At 40.7% G+C, this 18,995-nt stretch overlaps 1 protein-coding gene and 1 pseudogene across 1 annotated transcript; one reads left to right on the forward strand and one right to left on the reverse strand.

Moving 5' to 3' along the window:
• Positions 1-478: 478 nt before the first annotated feature.
• LOC148160424 (NLR family CARD domain-containing protein 3-like) lies at positions 479-10,241 on the reverse strand. Its single transcript, XM_088010844.1, has 8 exons — positions 10,152-10,241; positions 8,887-8,965; positions 8,577-8,781; positions 5,993-7,748; positions 4,036-4,215; positions 2,903-3,076; positions 2,169-2,321; positions 479-1,651 (listed from the first exon to the last, which is right to left on the reverse strand). The coding sequence occupies exons 1-8, from the start codon at positions 10,217-10,219 to the stop codon at positions 1,636-1,638; spliced, it is 2,631 nt and encodes an 876-aa protein (XP_087866970.1). The 5' UTR covers positions 10,220-10,241; the 3' UTR covers positions 479-1,635.
• A 4,351-nt stretch (positions 10,242-14,592) lies between these two features.
• On the forward strand, positions 14,593-18,995 carry LOC148160425 (uncharacterized; annotated as a pseudogene).

Here is an 18,995-nt window from a genome sequence, read left to right on the forward strand (position 1 = left end):
TAAAAGTACTCAGGAAAAGTACAGCGTAGTAAAAATACTCCTAAAGGCTCATTTTTACAAAAGATTCCTGGAGTAAAAGTAACTGAGTAAATCTAACTGCTCAGAAACTGACTTCAGATCCATCTGGACCAGAACCAGAACTTTGACTCTAAAGAAGACCAAGAATCCTGATGCATGCTGGGAGTTTTCCTGTCTGTCAGAACCAGAACCTTCCAGAAACTCAACAATCATCTGGGCATATGCTTTGGCTCCAGAGGTCAGAGGTCAAACTGTGACTGGTTCTGCTGGGTGGAACCAGAACAGAACCAGAACCAGAAGCTCCTGCGGGAGAATATATCAGTCTGAATGTATTGAATGAATAAAATATACAAATTTCACTCTTTGAATGGAAACAATGACTTCAATGAACTTTTTGTGATGTTCTAATTTTTTGACCTGTAGTTTTGTAAACAATTTGCTGAACAGAAAACACAAAGAATGTTATTAAAAACTTTATTGCTCATTAAACAGACAGCAACCCACATTACATAAGAATAAATGTAAAATCAAACATGAACCAATCAGCACATTATCCAAACAATTAAATAAAATGGTTGATGCAACACGTTTAGTAAAAACAAACTGCCTCAATATTTATTAACTGAGACTTAATGACGTTATTGCATTAATGTCTTCAATCATGAATCTCAGCAGTTCATGGAAAAGGTTCACCACAAAATCAGTTCAAAAGCTCAGATCAACTGAACAAGATGTTTCTGTTCTTACTAAATAAACCTAAATTATTTAGTAAACCCAAATAAAGTCAAAATGAAAACTTAAATATATTTTCAATTCTTTGTTGATCCAAATACAAAAAGCTAGACAGCATGAAGGATTAAAATAAAAGGTGCAGTTATTATATTTGTACAAAGAGCATTATTAAAATATTTATTAACCAAATAACCCATATTAGGTTAGAAGAAATATAAAAACATGAACCAATCAGCACATTATCCCAGTGATTCTCTGAGGTCTGAATAAATCAGTGAATCTCAGTAAAGAGCCTGATGTGACGCATCGAGTCCTAAAGTTCTCTAGAAAACTCAAAACATGAAACATGGAGTTAAAAAAGTAAAACCAAAACAGGCTGAGGAATATTAAAGCTGAGGATCAATGAATGTGATGCAAAACTTCATTATTTAAAGATTTTTAGAATGACGATAACAAAATAACAATATATACAGAATATTAAAATAATGTCCAGATAAATGCTGGATGTTCCTGAAAACTGCTCTAAGATCAGAGTTCCTGTGGGACATCCAGTTCTAAACTGGTTCAACTGGTTTCTGTGATGGAAGCTGAAGTTTCTCTGCAGTTTCCAGTAAAGCATCTTTTTATCTGTGGAGCTTTGAGGAACATTTTCCTGTCAACAGAAGAAGAAGCAGCCTCTAAATGGAGTCCAGTTTGAATCGGATCTTTATTGATCCAAAGAGACAAACAATATCAGACACTAAATGACAGACATGAGAAAATAAACGGGAGGAAAATCTTGGGGGTCAGAGGTCATCATCATGATCCAGTCAGAGTCTCTTTAGACTCAAACTGCTGCAGCTTCAACCTCTGAGGATCAGCAGGACACAGAGACCGTTCTCTACTTTACAGAGATCTGAACCTGCAGAGAGAAGAAGGAAGGAGAGATCAGATCAGTGAGTGTTTCCAGCCTCTCCAGCAGCAGTCAGTGACGCAGCACATCCAGTAGATGGTTTCCAGGCTGCAGTCAGACTGATCTCAGAGCTGTGACCAAGATGAACCTGATCAGTTGTTTCCTGTTGAACTGAGAGAACAAGCAGATCTGAGATCAGATCTGCTGCTGCCACAGTTTGATGAATGAGGACCACTGTCTCTAGACATGTTGGACGGCTGGACGCTGGAGTCCAGCTGGACGTCCTGGAGACATGGACACAGCAACAACACTCATATTCACACCAACACAAACACAGGAACACAGCAAGCTGCTGCTCCTCTGATTGGCTGATTGCTGTCTCTGTGTCCAATCAGGAAGCCTGAACCATTCTCCTCCCACTGAGAAGCTGCAGCTTTACTGGGAACACTGGAGCTTTGCTTTGATGCTAACTGGGTTTAGTTCAATATGCTGACAGCAGCTGGACTCACTACAAACATTTACTTACTGTAAAGTCTTTACAAAACGCTTCAGCTGCTGAACATCTGAATCCTTCAGGTTGTTGTTTCTCAGGTTCAGTTCTGTCAGATGGAGGCTGTTGGACTTCAGAGCTGAGGCCAGAAAATCACAGCTGATCTTTGACAATCTGCAGCTCCACAACCTGAATAAAGAATAAAAGATGAGCTGAAGCCAACAGGATGCAGGTGAACCAGTCCAACAGAACCAGTTAAAGATTCTCATGAATATTAAAGCCAACAAGCTGCTGCTTCAATAAAGACCTGCTGACTTCAGAACCAGAACCAGAACCTGGTACTGGGTCATGTTGTGTTGGAGGATTTTAGTCAGTAAAATCATTCCAGGTTCTGATCAAAGTGTTGAAGCATCAATCATTGATTATTGATTTGTTCAATAATCAATGATTGATTATTGATTATCAATCATAATTCCAGGAATCTGAATTCCTGGAATTCAGATTCCAGGAATTCACTTTTCTAGACTGGGTTGAATGACCTTTGACCTGCTTGACATGAGGGGGATTTCTACACACTGGGGGTCCGAATGCTGTCCTGTTCTGACGTCAGGTCAGCAGGTCCAACTCAGTTACACAGAGGGAATAAATTAAACTCTGGATCCAGGAACAAACTCAGAAAATATTTATTAGAACAGAAGATATGAACTTTGATTTATGATCAATTATAGATAATTAATCACTGAAATATTGATTATTATATAATTACAAACCTCAAAGATTCCAGTCTGCAGCCTTCAGTCTGTAGAAAACCACAGAGCTCCTTCAGTCCAGAATCTCCCAGGTTGGTTCTGTACAGGATCAGTTCTGTCAGATGGGTCGGGTTGGACTTCAGAGCTGAGAACAGAGACGTCCAGCTGGTCTCTGACAAACTGCAGATCCACAATCTGAATAAAGAATAAAAGATGAGCTGAAGCCAACAGGATACAGTTAAAACTGAAATATGAACAAATAAATAATAAAATGTAGAAAATTAATTTCCCTGAATGTAAAAGAAACATGATGAACTGATTCTAACATCTGATCCAGTCAAACTGGTTTAAAGAGTCCAAACCAGCAGAACCAGAACATTTGATCAACAAAGAAACTCAAAGTTTTCTATGAGCAGCAGCCTGGATGAGGTGAGCTATTTCTGCTGGTTCCTGATCATCAGCTGGAGACCCGACTTGGTAACCGGATCAGAACCACTCAGTTTCTTCATCAATGGCCTTAGGTTCTTCTTAAAGCTGCTGAAAGCCAATGGAGGCCATTATTTCCTAAGGAGACGTGACCTGATGAAGCTTCATCACAGAGACGAGGCTCCAACCGACTGACAGCTGTCAGACTGAAGAGGACGGTTCCTCTCTGACCCGGCCCAACAGAACCACAGCTTCAGGACAAAGTGAGGAACCTGCTGCTGCTGCAAACCTCACTGTCATTCAGCTCATCTAGATTTGCTTTTCTACAATCAGTCACTTCTTAGATGTTTCATTAATGATGGTTTGAACTGGTCAGTGTTTGAGGCTCAACTGGAGGAAAACATTTCATTCTGGATGTAAAGATGAGAATCAGAAATAAAACAATCTGAATCTTTACCAACCAAACTGAAACATCTCCATCGTTAATGAACTTCATTTGAATTATTTTACTCATTTTGTTCATCAGTCAGAAACATTTTAAAAACTGAAAAACAAAGTTCAATAATCTCAAAGTCTGAAATAAGAAAATCATTTATAAGGTAAAATTGTTTGAAATTTGAATCTGACATTTAAAAATAATGTTTTTAAATATTACAACTAAATTATCAATTAAACTAAGGATTAATGTATCAATGAATGATTTTATTGTATAAATAGAGAAAACAAACCTCAGATTCTTCACTTTACTGACTGAACTCTGCAGGATCTCAGACACATTCTTCATATCAGAGTCTCCAGCTCCATTTATGATGATCTCACTTATTTCCAGTTCAATCAGATCTGGGTTGGACTTCAGAGCTGAAGCCAAAACTTCACATTCAGCCTGTTGGATCAAACAGCCACCAAGTCTGAGATGAGAGAAGAAATAAATTCAGTTCTAATGAAATCAATCTGGATCATGAACAGATAAAATATGATAACAGTGATGTCATCATGATGTCATCATCTGATCAACATGTGATCTTCAGTTTACTGAGTTTGACCCGACAGAGAGTCTGTGCAGCTCCTGACTAAAGTCCAGGTTCTGGTTCTGGTTCTGGTCCAGGCTTCATGTCCTCAGACCTTCAGCTCAGTCAGATGTTGAAGATCTTCTATCATCTGTGAAGGAAAGTTCAGTTTCTCTGCAGCATCAGAGCCTCAAAGGAGCTGCAGCAGCTGATGAAGAGGCTGACTGAGCTGAATGAAGGAAACTACTGGAGATGATGGAGAGGAGGAGGAACTGCTCACAGCTCTGACAAGTCACACTGACTTGGACTAGACCATTTGGCTCCTTGAGGTCTTCCACCAAGCAGGAAGTGAGTTATAAATGAAGTGAGCAGAGCAGGAAGTCCAGCCTGCTGTGGACCTCTGGCATCTCTGGGTTTGTTTAGCCCATATCTGCTGCTGCAGCATCTAGAATCCTCCTCATCATTAATAATAGTAGTATATTCTATAGAAACGTGGCTCCCAGCAGCAGATTATTAAATGCTGCCACAGAGGAAACTGGGAGCAGACCAGACACATGATGCTCCCAGTTGTGTCTCCGTTCATCTGCTGGATTTGATGCTGTAACAAAGTAGAAAGTGGACAGTCGTCAACCTGCTTCAGCTAAAAGCTGCAGATTGTTCTGGTCGTCCTGCAGAGCAGCAGCAGAACCGGTCCTGCTGCTCCTTCAGGTCTGGACCGTCCTCTGTTGGTCTGAGAGGAACTGGGACAAACTGGTTGGAAGAGGGACACGTGTCTCTGCAGTGGTCTGTCCATCGTCTCAGAGGAACAAAGGTTTGGATGTCAGAAGAAATTGTTGCTAAACTCCTAAAGAGCTGAAGAGCAAAACCCCTGGAGGAGACGGAGCGTTTGGGTCCAGCAGCATCTTCATGGTGAAGCAGTGAAAGTTCTCCAGAACTAAAGAGGCTGGGATGTCTAAAGAGCTGAAGCTCATGTCTCTGCAGGTCTTCATGGAGGACAGCTAACAGCTTCAACAAAGGCTGCAGATGAAGAGTTGATGAGGAAAATGGTTCCAGCTCTGGAAGCAGAGTTCTCAGAGCTTTGGGAGGATCTGACAGAAACTAGGACTTTTTCTGGAACCAGACAACAATCACCACATTTTGGTCTCAGTTACAAACTCAGAGGAAACTAGTGGAGGAGGAAGAGGAGAGGATGATGACGGGATGAAGAAGATCAACACTGTTCACAAAGTTTATAATTAATGCAACGGTTTATTTTAATGGTTCAACTTTCCATCAAACCTAAACAATTATTTTATAAAAACAGTCAAAGATCCTAAAAGGTGAATTATGGAGCAGCAGCTCAATGAGTGAAGAGAGTTTAAAGTTTAAAAAGTCTCTCTGGCTGATTGAATCTGAGAGGAAATAGACATTTTCTAGAGTTCAGGGTTTTCTATTCATTTCAAACTGAAAACTGATAAAAAGTTAAATATTTTTAAAAGATCAAAATGTGTAAAAACCAGAAGCTGCAGCTGTCCTGGATGAACTGAATGTTTAGATGTTTGAATGGCTGAAATCATCCAGAGGATGAAGGAAGTAGCTAAAGGCCAAAAACATCCAGAATCAACTTGAAGAAAGAAGAAGAAACAGGAGGACAATAGTGCTGAATCAGCATTCACACAATGAAAACATCTGGACTCACCGAGCCTTTCTGCAGTTCCTCACAGCTGGAAACAGTCTCTGTCGTCCATCATCTGATGTGTTGTACTTCTCCAGGTCCAACTCATCCAGAACCTCTGACATCTGCAGCATGAAGGCCAGAGCTGAACAGTCAGTCTCTGAGAGCTCCTTCCCTGAATCCAGCAGCCGTTGGATCTCCTGATAAAATGAGACGTCGTTCATCTCCACCAGACAGTAGAAGATGTTGATGCTTCTGGCAGGAGAGATTCTATCAGTGTTCATCTCCTTCAGGTTGATGATGATTCTCTGGATGGTTTCTGGACGGTTCTCTGTCTGACCCAGCAGATCCTCTAAGAGTCTCTGGTTGGACTCCACAGTGAGACCATGAAGGAAGCGGACAAACAGGTCCAGGTGGCCATTTTTACTGCTGAGGGATTTCTCCATGACTTTCTTCATGAAGTCATCTAGAGATGTTTCATTGTATTCTTGTCCCAGGAACGTCTTGATGACCTCTGACCTCCTGCTGGTGAAGCAGTGGAGCATGTAGACGGCAGCCAGAAACTCCTGGACGCTCAGATGAACAAAGGAGTAGACGGAGAGGTTGCGCGTTCCTCTCTCCGTTTTAAACATCTCAGTGAAAACTCCTGAGAACAACGCAGCATCTTTGATGTTGATGCCACATTTATCAAGATCTTTGTCATAGAAGACCAGGTTTCCCTCCAGCAGCTGATCTAGAGCCAGTCTTCCTAGAGACTCAATCAGCTTCCTGTTCTCTGGACTCCAGATATTTTTTGTCTTTCGTCGTCCATCAAACTTTTCCTCCTTGATTTTGAGCTGAACCAGCAGGAACTCTATGTACATCTCAGTCAGGGTCTTGGGCAGCTCTCCTCCCTCTCTGGTCTTCATCACATCCTCCAGAACTTTAGCAGTGATCCAGCAGAAAACTGGGATGTGACACATGATGTGGAGACTTTTGGATTTCTGGATGTGGGAGATGATCCTGCTGGCCTTCTCTTCATCACCTCTGAATCTCTTCCTGAAGTACTCCTCCTTCTGGGGGTCAGTGAACCCTCTGACCTCTGTTACCATGCCAACGCACTCAGCAGGGATCTGATTGGCTGCTGCAGGTCGTGTGGTTATCCAGAGGAGAGCAGAGGGAAGCAGTTTCCCCCTGATGAGGTTTGTCAGCAGAACATCCACTGAGCTGGACTCTGTAGCATCAGTCAGGATCAGATTATCATCAAAGTCCAGAGGAAGTCGACTCTCATCCAGACCGTCAAAGATGAACAGAACCTGGAACTTTTTAAAGCTGCGGATTCCTGCGTCTTTAATATCTTCAAAGAAGTGATGAATCAGTTCCACCAAGCTGAACTTTTCTTCTTTCAGTACATTCAGCTCTCTGAAAGTGAATGGAAATATGAACTGGATGTTCTGGTGGGTTCTGCCCTCAGCCCAGTCCAGAGTGAACTTCTGTGTTAACAGTGTTTTCCCAATGCCAGCCACTCCCATGGTCATCACTCTTCTGATTGGTTGATCACTTCCAGGTTTAAAGATGTCTTCTCTCCTGATTGTTTCTTGTCTCCTGGATGCTGTTTCAATCCGTCTGACCTCATGTTCCTGGTTGACCTCTCTAGTTAACCCCTCTGTGATGTGGAGCTCTGTGTAGATCTGGTTCAGAAAGGTTTGATTTCCAGGTTCAGCGACGCCTTCAGAGAGACTCTGGAACTTCTTCTTCAAGTTTAACTTGAGTTTCCGTTGACATTTTCCAGCTCGAGTCCCTGCATGGAGACAACACACTGTAAGGTCTGGACAGGCCACTGTAGCTGGGGAGAGTGACCAATGAAAACAGCAAACTGGGACACAATATTACGCAGCACTGGGTCAAGCCAGGGAACTGTTCTCTCCACTGTCCTGTTTACTCTTTACAAACCGACTTCCAGTAGAAATCCAGGTTCTGCCCTAAGCAGAAGGATTCAGAGACACTTTGATAGTTGGTTGTTTAGGGATAAACAGGAAAAACTGTATAAAAACCTTGGCAAGAACCTTTTGAACTTGATCTGCATCAAATGCCTGCAGCTCAGTTCAACAAGGAGACCTTCTAGCCACCTCTTCTGTCTGGATGCATGTAGATGGACGCTAGACAGTCGGAGAGTTCATGTCATGCAGATCAGCAGCAGTTTATCATTTACTGGCCCTCAATGTTGGCGCTGCTGCATCACAGGGTGAATTTGGTAGCTGTCTGTGTGTTTCTGAAGGTTCTTCATCTGCAGCTGAATGGAACATTTTTATGTACTGGGTGCAGGAATTAAAACTAAAATGGGTTTTTATCTTGTGCATTGCTGCCATGTTTGTTTTTTACAGTATTTTACGGTAAATATAAAGTTCCCAAAGTTTATATTTCATGAGCAGCACATCAGTCACCACAGGTGATGTTTAAATAAAAAAGCTGCTGAATCCAGAACGTCATTGAGCTCATGTGACTGTTTGATTAAGATTTTCTGTGTTTGTTCGTTTCTCTTGTTTGATTTCAGTTGAATTCATTTTCTCATGTAATCATGTTTTAATTATTCAACATAACAGCAGAATTGTTGTAGAAATCCTCTTACTGCTCTCCAGACGGTCAGCCAGCTCCTCCTGCTTCATCTTCCTCAGGAAGTTCAGGGTGATCTTCATCACCGCCTCTCTGCTGCTCCTCCTCTGCTCCTCATCCTCACTCTGACCCTCTGAGCATTCTGGGTCATCTGGACTCAGAACCTTTTGGATCTTCTTCAGCTCGTTCTTCACAAATGTGACAATGTTTTCCTCCAGCAGCTGGAACAGAATGAGAAGATATCAGACTAGATCTGAACATCAGGTCCATGTTGGACAGACTGACAGTCCTCTGGTCTACAGACTGAACAGAACCGATGTACAGACCATAAATATGGAGTCCAGCTGTGTTTGGTGCTGCTGGACAGACGGATCAGTGGGAACCTCTGAGCTCTGCAGATCCTCTCTGTGGAGGAACCAGGACAAATGAACCAGAATCTGTCTGTCCACACAGAGACAACATTATAGCTGCATGGCCACTTATAGTTATATTTTCTATGTTACATTTTAATACCTTATGTATATGTGGCTCAGATTTGTATAGATAATCTATTCCAGAGTAGCTTTTGTGTGGATCTGAGTAAAATGTGTCGTCTCTCTTCTTGGGGTTGATATTTCTCCAAGCATCAATCAGACCAGCTCTTTATAATATTATTTAGCATTCTGGATGTCGTTGTCTGTGGCCCATAATCAGAAGAGTATCTAACTAATATATTATTTTAAACCGTATTAAAGTCTCCCCCCATCAGTTTCATTCCTTTTCCATCATCAGTTATTATTCTGACTGTTTGTTTCAGGAAACTGTCCTTCTCCTCATAAACATTTATTACTCAAATTGTCATTTCTCCGATTCGTCCTACAATCATTACATATCTTCCTTCTTTATCCTTTTCCTCTTTTTCAACTTCAAACAAAATCCCTATTTTGAGTCAAATTGCTGCCTTTTCCAAATGAAACAGAAAATGTCTGACCTGCCCTCTCCCTTCTCATTTTCTGTGTTGGTTCTCCATCAGGTGTGTCTCCTGTAATAAAGCTGCTGTGCATCACCTGAGCCAATGCTGGGTAACCAACCACAGCCAACATTCAGTGAATCTTTAAGATCATTCATCCTGCCTGATGTCTCACTGAGCACTGAAGCAAAGAGACAGTAGAAAACAGGAGCAGGAAGAAAGACTTTTGAAGCTTTGAGTTTAAAAACCTTCTGCTTTAGTCTGTCTGTTATTACTGTTTGAAAGAAATGTGTTTTTATCTTCACTTAGGTTCAAATCAGCTTAAGATGCAAAACTGCATGATCACAATCCAAGTAGATAAATGTTATGTTGTTGGTTAAATCTTGGATTTAACAAGAAAATAAAAAGTTTATGAAGAAACTTTTTCATTTCAAGGTTTTAGGGTTGAGTTTTGTTGTGGAGTTGGACAAAGTTTATCCCATGAATCAATCACTAGTCATCAATGTTAATAAATATCATGGAGCAGAAAATGGACGCATAATAAAGCCTCCTTTACTTTCTGCCTGTCTCCTCGTGTATCCATGCCTAGAACCAGTCCTGCTCTGCAGAGTCACATGAACCAGTTAGAAACTGGTTTCTTACTCTGGTTCTGATGGTCCAGGTTCAGTTCTGAAGACTGGAGGTTTTCCTTTGGACCGGTCACTCCTCATGGAGGGACTGATGGATCCTGGAGGTTCTGCTTTCCGTTTAAGGTTCTGACGTCTGAAACACAAACATGTTGTTATTCAGATCAATCAGTGAGAAACTGAGATAAAAACCAGAGAAGAAGCTCTGAACACAAACTGCTGCAGGTCTGAAGCTCCAGAGTGAAACATTCAGACTGATCTGTTGGTCAAACTCAACGTTTTCTCCAGAACTGGTTCTACTGGTCTGGGTCACATGGGTCAAAGCAGAACCTGCAGGACAACAGGCTCATGTCCCAGTTTGATGGAGATGATCAGATCGTATTTCTAGGGATTAGTCCACAAAGTATTTCTATAGTGTCCACTATTAGAACTCCAAAGCCCAGAATGCACTGCACAACGTCTCACTGCTGCCATCTAGTGGTAGAAGGTGGAGAACAGAATATCTGGTCCCGGATATCAGAACTAAAGCTGTTCATCTGGTCTGAAGAGCCGATGTGGGTCATTAAAGACCAGAACCCAAGAACCGAGCAGGAAGCAGAACCTCAGAACCAGGAGACCAGCCCAGTCCTCTTCAGCTGCTCTGACCTTTGACCTTTCTGTTTAGAGCTGCTTAGGTTCAGTGGGCGTGGCCAGGTTATCAGCCTACCTGGGTCAACTGGACCCAGTGTTCCCAGTAAATAAACTGGACCCAGTGTTCCCAGTAAATAAACTGGACCCAGTGTTCCCAGTAAATAAACTGGACCCAGTATTCCCAGTAAATAAACTGGACCCAGTGTTCCCAGTTAATAAACTGGACCCAGTGTTCCCAGTATATAATCTGAGTCGTTGCTCCTCACATTCTTAGTTGTTTTGTTTTCTTGCAACATTTTTATCATCGATTCATTCAAACTCTGATTCACTGACCAACATCCTTCATATTTATTTAGCTTTAAGTTAATTTAAAATCTAAATTCTTACTTTTTATTTAAGCATTGAGACCAACCAGTTGATATCATTTATATTTTATCTCTATAGAATCACATGAACCAGTTAGAAACTGGTTTCTTACTTTCTGTCTGATGGTCCAGGTTCATTACTGAAGTCTGGAGGATCACCTCTGGACTGGTCACTCCTCACAGATGGACTGATGGGTCCTGGAGGTTCTGCTCTGTTCTTCTTCAGATCCAGATTTTCCATCTTCTGGACTTCTGCAGAGAGAAACCAGAACCAGTCAGTCCAGTGGTCCAGGTCCAGTAAGTGTCCTGTGAAGCAGAAGCTGGTTCCCCTCATGAGTCCAGATGTTTCCAGCAGTAACATCTGGTTTGAATCGACTCCTTCACTCCTTCATGACCTTTGATCTCTGCTGGCTCGTCTCCTCACAAACATCTGGAGAACTTCTGAGCTATCCATGTTGCTCCATCCAGAGATTCAGAGTCTGTTGATCCTCAGGTCTAAACCTGCTATTGTGTTTCTGCCTCATATCTGAGTGACGACCACTGATTCTGTCTACATGAGACCAAATGAAAGTGTAAGTGAAAGTGTGCAGGACAGAAGGAGGAACCTTCAGGTGCGACGACCGGGAGAGGTCTGTGGAAGCTCAACCACTCCCTGCTGGAGGACCAGGCTCTGGTCAGCCGGTACCGGGAGTGGCAGACCCTCCAAGACCTGCACGAAACACGAGCACAGAGGTGGGAGATGGTGAAAGGTAGGACCCAGACTTTCTTCAGACAAGCAGGAGAAATAAAAAGAAGAAGGAACAGAGACACATGACGGGGCTGCAGAAACGTTACAGAGATTTTAAACCAACAGGGAATGAATTTAATAAAGAAATAAGAGAAGTAAAGAAAGAAATGAGCATTTTGGCAAGCGAGTTATTTTAAGAAGTAGAGAGAGAGAAATAGAAAGGAGGAAAATGTACGAGATACTTTTTGAAGAAAATAATCCGAGTTTTATGTCTGAACTAAAGTCAGAAAATGAAAACAGTGTCAAACATAGAAAAGAAAAAAAGTGATTGAAAAGTTCTATGACGAACTATATACAGGAAATCCAGTCAACGAAGAAAATATAAACCAAACTTTGGATTATCTTGAAAAAAGTTTAAAAGAAACTAGTTTTCTAGAGCAGGATTTTACTCTTTTAGAGCTTTTTAAATCACTGAAGAGTTTTAAAAGAGGAAAATGTCCTGGCTCAGACGGACTCCCTTTAGAATTTTATTTAACATTTTGGGACATTTTAGCGCCTGATTTAATTGTTGTTTTTACTGATTTTAATAAACTCGACACACTTCCAGATAGTTTTAGAACAGGAATAGTTACACTTTTATATAAGGACAAGGACAAAAGAGATCTAAAAAACTGGCGACCCTTTTAAACGTTGTAAACTTTTTAGTAAACTTTTAGCAGCCAGGATGCGCCGAGTGTTGGGATCTAATCCACCCGGATCAGGCCTGCGCGGTGCCGGGCAGGAGGATCACGGACAGCCTCACTGATCCGAGACTCCATCTGTTCTACGAGAGACAGAAACATTCAGCTGATGGTCCTAAATCTAGACTTTCAGAAAGCTTTCGATCGGGTCTCGCACCAGTACCTCCTCCAGGTACTGCAAAAAATAAAATAAAAAATAAATAAAAAAGGGTTTTCCTGGGAGGTTCATAGCCTGGGTGGGACTCCTGTACCGAGACATCTCCAGTAGATTCATGGTTAACGGGTTTCTGACAAAAGCAGTGAAAGTGACCTGCGGTGTCCATCAGGGTTGTCCGTTATCTGCCTTCTCTACTTGACCTGCATCGAGCCGCTGGCGCAGATCTGGAGAAAAGACCCACAGATCTCAGGTGTAACTATACCGGGGAGTGGAGGGCAGGCGGCGACATGTCTTCTATATATGGATGATTTTAGCATTTTATGTACACATCTTTTATCAGTAGACAGAGATTTTCATAATTAACAGACTGGTTCGGTGAAGCATCAGGCTCAAAAATAAATAAAGAAAAAACAAAACCACAATTTTACGGACCGTGGAAAAATAGTGAAAAAATAGGACTTCAGTTTCAGGTAACTCAAGAAGAGCAAAACATATTGGGGGTTAAATTTGATAAAAATGGAGAAGGAAAAACAAACTGGACAGAAATAACATGAAGAGTTAAACAAAGACTAGGATTTAGGACAATGAGAAACCAAACAATAGAGGGAAAGATTTTAATAATCAAAGCAGTGATTTTACCAGCGTCTTTACTAACCAGTTCTGTTTTCATTCCCCTAGGAGAGATTTTAGAACTGCAACGGGACATTTTTTATTTCATCTGGGACTCCAAATGGGAGAGATTGAAACGAAACATTATGACCAAACCCAAAGAGAAAGGAGGGAAAGGAGTCCCAGACCTGTACCTGTTTTTAGGCAGCCACTACACCAGCACTCACCTCAAACAAGCCATGAACATTTTTAACGACCCAAAAACAAACCAATGAATAGATTCTGGTTTGGATCATACCTGAGGAAACTGAACAGCTTTTCACCCCAGCATACGCTATTATACAGAAATAATTAGAGCATTTTAAACTGGAAGGAGAGGAGAGCAGGATTTTAACTAAGCATCATTGACGGGCAGCACCGAGGTCGACACCGCCAGAGACGCCTCGTTCTGCATGGAGGACGTTTCGACAAGAAGGATCTCACCTACAAAGAATCCTGAGATCTGAGACGCTCTGTGGCCAAACAAACAGCGGGTCATTAGCTACCAGCTAGCAAATGCTGCTGCGGAGCGGAGTGCAGACCCCGGGTTGGCGTCTTTTCATTCTCCGAAGCCTTGAAGGGAGCGAGAAACTATAAGAAGGAAAGGACGGAATCAGAGAAACCGAGAGTCGTTTCAGCCGCTGCAATCAAGCAACTGCTGAGCAGGAGCCTTAAGGAAGCGACCGGCAAAAACAAGCGAAATAAAGCCTCCAAAAGGATCCAAGACCGACGGGAGACAAGATGAGGACTGCGTATCACTCACGCAAGTCAAAGAGTTGCTGAGCCAGCAAAAGGAAATGTATATGGAGTTACTCCAACAACAACAGGACAATTTTAAAGGTTTTGTTAAAATCATTGTGGACACTACTAACACCAGAATGGACGCAATGACACGAGAACTACAGGACATTAAAACCAGTCTGCAATTTACACAGAAAGACGTTGACGATATTAAAGTAGAAAGTGTTAAGCACAAGGACCGAAGTGACACGGTGCAGTCAGACATATTTAAAGTATGTGAGGGCATGATGACTATCACTGATAAAATGGAGTACCTCGAGGGGCAATCAAGGAGAAACAATCTGGTTTTTGATGGAATTACTGAATCACCAAATGAGACTTGGACTGAGACTGAGGAGAAAATGAAAATTATTTTAAATGAAAAGCTAAACTTTCAACATAAGATCGAGATGGAGAGAGCTCACCGCACCGGTAAACCTAGAGGAGACAGACCCAGGCCCATTGTTGTGAAATTTCTACGATACAAGGACAGATCAACTATTCTGCAGCGCACCAAGGCACTTAAAGGATCTAAGATTTTCATCAACGAAGACTTCACGGATGCGGTAAGGAAAAGGAGGGCGGAACTAATGCCAGACTTAAAAGCAGCACGTCAAAGAGGAGACATTGCTTACCTACGTTATGATAAGTTGATCACCCATCCACGTACTAGTACCCCTAAATTATCCAATAATGTATGATAGACAGCCAGATATAGATGACGGTCACTACTGAAAGAGAAACATGCAACAGATCGCGGCCTATGAGGATATAGAGCTAACTGTATTCCAACAAAGAAACTATCATCAGCAAGATATTGAAACTGACATTGATCCTGATAACAATTTCTATAATGTCATCAATGATAGTTGTCACTATTACAGCGATGATCAGTTCAACAATAGGATTAAAACGGAACAAAAGCTGTCAATAATTCACTTTAATAGCAGAAGCCTTTATGCAAACTTTGACAGCATCAAACAATACATCCAACAACTTTCACAGACCTTCAATGTTATTGCCTTATCAGAAACTTGGCTCAATAGTGATAAGGGCATAGACTTTGAAAATCAATGGTTATGAAATGGTTTGTAAGAACAGAGAAAAAATGGAGGGGGGGGGGTAGCTTTATATGTTGACAAGAAGATTAATTATAAGTTGATCGAAACAATGTCAACTGTCATGGACAACATGTTTGAATGTGTGACTATAGAAATATTCGTGGAAAAAAAGAAAAATGTTTTAGTGAGTTGCATTTATAGAGCCCTTGGATCAAACATTGAAGTACTCAACAACTGGATAGAAGAAAAATTTATAACAATTAATCAAAAAATAATATTTTTTTGTGGGGATTTCAACATTGACCTTCTTAATCCAAATAAACATAGAATGACTGAAGAATTTATTAACACCATGTTCAGTCTAAGTCTGTATCCTAAAATCACCAGACCCAGTCGCATTACATCGCACTGCGCTACCTTAATTGATAATATTTTCACAAATGTGCTGGAAAATAATTTAATTAGTGGAATATTAATTAATGATATAACTGATCACTTACCAGTGTTCATAGTCTACGACTGTAAGTGCAAAACAGACGATCAAAAAATAGAGACGCATTACAGACGGGTTACGTCTGAAGAGACATTAAAAGCTCTAGAAGCTGAGTTGTTGGCCTACGATTGGAGATTAATATATAAAATAAATGATGTGAATTCAGCATATGAAGAATTTTTAAAAACATTTAAAACACTGTATAACAAGCATTGCCCAATCAAACAATATAAGAGGAAAAGCAATCAAAAAATGAACAGTGGATCACAAAAGGAATACAAAAGGCATGTAAAAAGAAAAACAAACTTTATAGAGAATTTCTAAAATATAGAACGTCTGAATTAGAAAATAAATATAAGAAATATAAAAATAAGTTGACTAATATTATAAAAACATGTAAAAAGGACTATTATCACAAATTACTGGATACTAATAAAAACAACATTAAGGAAACATGGAAGATTTTAAATAGAGTTATTAGAAAATTTTCTAACAATAATAACTATCCACACTATTTTATAGATAATGAACGGAATATTACTGATTTGAAAAGTGTAGTCAATAAATTCAATAGTTTTTTGTTAATATACGACCTCAATTAGCAGGAAAAATAACGACTATAAATACTGCAACTCAGCAATATCAAATTGAGAATAATCCCAGCTCCTTCTATCTCAACCCAGTTTTAGAAGAAGAAATCATAAACATTGTGAATAAATGTAAAAATAAAACATCCACTGACTGTGATGATCTGGACATGAAAACTATTAAAATAGTAATTAAAGGAATCTCTAAACCATTAACTTATATCTGCAATTTATCATTTCAAACAGGATCATTTCCCAACAAAATGAAAATAGCTAAGGTCAAACCAATGTATAAAACTGGCAATAATCACCTCTTCACTAATTACAGGCCTGTCTCTCTTCTCCCACAATTTTCCAAAATCCTGGAAAAACTCTTTAAGAAAAGAGTGGAACAATTCATAGAAAAACATTCGTTACTTATTAGCAGTCAATATGGATTCAGAGCAAACCGGTCAACATCGCTGGCCGTAACTGACTTAATAGAAGAAATAACCAACGCAACAGATAGTAAGAAACTGGCAGTAGGGATATTTATAGATCTAAAGAAAGCTTTTGATACAATAAATCATGAAATCCTACTTAAAAAATTAGAACGTTATGGAATTAGGGGAGTAGTTTTGGACTGGATGAGGAGTTATCTAAAGAGCCGAAAACAATTTGTGAAATTGGGAGATGTGGAATCTGACTGGCAGGAGACTGTCTGTGGAGTACCACAAGGATCAGTATTGGGACCAGTTTTATTTAATCTTTACATAAATGATATCAGTAAAGTGTCCAATGTATTAAAATTTATCTTATTCGCTGATGGCACAAATATTCTAGCCTCTGGTGACAATTTAGAACATCTTCTCTCAATAGTCACCTCAGAGATTAGTAAGTTAAAGATATGGTTTGACCATAATAAATTATCATTAAATTTGGACAAGACGAAAATCATGGTCTTTGGGAACTGTTAGAAAAATACTGAAATCCAAGTTCAAATAGAGGACGTAACTCTAGAAAGGGTTTTTGCTAATAAGTTCCTCGGCGTAATAATAGATGACAAAATCAGTTGGAAACCTCATATTAAACATTTACAGGGTAAACTCAGTAGAAGCATATATATATTGGCTAGAGCTAGACATGTATTGAATGCTGAATCACTTCATATTCTATATAACTCTCTGATTTTACCATATCTATCATATTGCTGTGAAGTGAGGGGAGTCAATTACAAGAGCTCTTTACATCCGGTAACCGTCCTACAGAAACGAGCCATTAGAATCATCCATAATGTTGGTTATTATGAGCATACAAACCCGCTCTTCATAAAATCCAGAATTCTCAAATTTGACGAGCTTGTAGAATTTAAAATGGCTCAATTTATGTTCAAAGTATCTAAAAAGTTGCTACCTGAGCACATACAGAGTATGTTTTCTGAAAGAGAAGGGGGGTATAATTTAAGGGGTCACTCAAACTTAAAGATCCGCAATTTTAGAACAACAAGAAAAAGTTTCTGTATCTCAATTAAAGGTGTAAAGTTATGGAACAAATTAGATGAAGATTTAAAACAAAGCAATAGTTTAATACAATTCAAAAGAAAATATAAGGAGGTCATTTTCAATAGAGATAGACATGAGTGAGAGAAAGCAATAATGTGTGTATTGAAGATAACAACTTGGTGTAAGGGTTTGGAAAGACTAACCAGTATAAAAAGGGATAATGTATAGGTAAATATCAGTAATTGCTGACTGCCACTTTGATTTTCACTTGACTTTGATTTTCTTTTAAATAACAGTAGTACTGTAAGTTTTCAAGTGTTTAGGGGGTAAGAAGTTTTTTTCTTCTTCCTACCCCATTTTGAGCATGATATGTTAAGGGAAACAGATATCTGTATTTTCTTTTTTTTATTCACTTCTTGTTATTGTGCACTATTTTATTTTTTTATTTGTATCATGTTTGAATAAATTTCAAATTTCAAAAAAATCGTTTTATTATTTCTGTTGTGCAGGACCGGGAACCAGTGACTCCAGTGCGCGGCCTCCTGTTCGGAGACGCCGCCACGGTTTGGCGCAACATGAGCCGTCCCGTCCTTCCGAACAGACTCCAGGACCTGTCATGGATGGTGGCTCATGAGATCCTCCTGGTCAGAGCCGTTATGGACTCCCGCGGCATGTCAGCGACGTCCATCTGCCCCCGACCCGGTTGTGGCGCCGGAGTCGGTGAGACACCTGCTGTGGGAGAGCAGCGCTGCCAGGGACCTGTGGGCAAAGGCCACAGGGCTTATTGCAATTCCCATACTTGCCAGCAAGGGAGGTCCTCGACACACAGCTAGTGCTGTACGGGGTGAGCCACCGGAAAATGGTGAAGAAGTACTTCGCAGAGATGTGGCTCATCCCTAGCCACCATCAAAGACTCCATATGGACCTCCAGAAACTTGCTGGTAAGCAGGAGCAGGCAGATGCCCCCCGTGGCTGTGATCCGAATGGCGGCAGCAAGAAGGGAAACGATCAGAGCTGCAGGTGGCGCCAAGGACACAGCCACTAAGAAGAATCGCCTGACCCTCCATGGACGAAGGAGCCGACGCTCCACGGACGGAGGTCCCAGCAGCGGCGGCCTGGATCTCCAGGTGAGGCAGGAGGGAAGGAGCAGCAGGAGGTTTTCTCCTCTGGGCACCAAGCGCTGGTTGGAAG

Source organism: Poecilia mexicana, unplaced genomic scaffold, assembly GCF_051168715.1.
Source record: "Poecilia mexicana isolate PSO_F unplaced genomic scaffold, ASM5116871v1 scaffold_2, whole genome shotgun sequence".
Taxonomy (NCBI): domain Eukaryota; kingdom Metazoa; phylum Chordata; class Actinopteri; order Cyprinodontiformes; family Poeciliidae; genus Poecilia; species Poecilia mexicana.

What these genes read in the sequence shown, in the direction of transcription:
- LOC148160424 (XM_088010844.1), bottom strand. Translation starts at nt 10,219, where the DNA reads ATGAGGAGTGACCGGTCCAAAGGAAAACCTCCAGTCTTCAGAACTGAA. An exon ending in CCTGGACCATCAGAACCAGA is followed by an intron (nt 8,966 to 10,151) that starts GTAAGAAACCAG and finishes GTTCCTCCACAG; the next exon opens with AGAGGATCTGCAGAGCTCAG. An exon ending in AGGAACTGCAGAAAGGCTCG is followed by an intron (nt 4,216 to 5,992) that starts GTGAGTCCAGAT and finishes CTCTCATCTCAG; the next exon opens with ACTTGGTGGCTGTTTGATCC.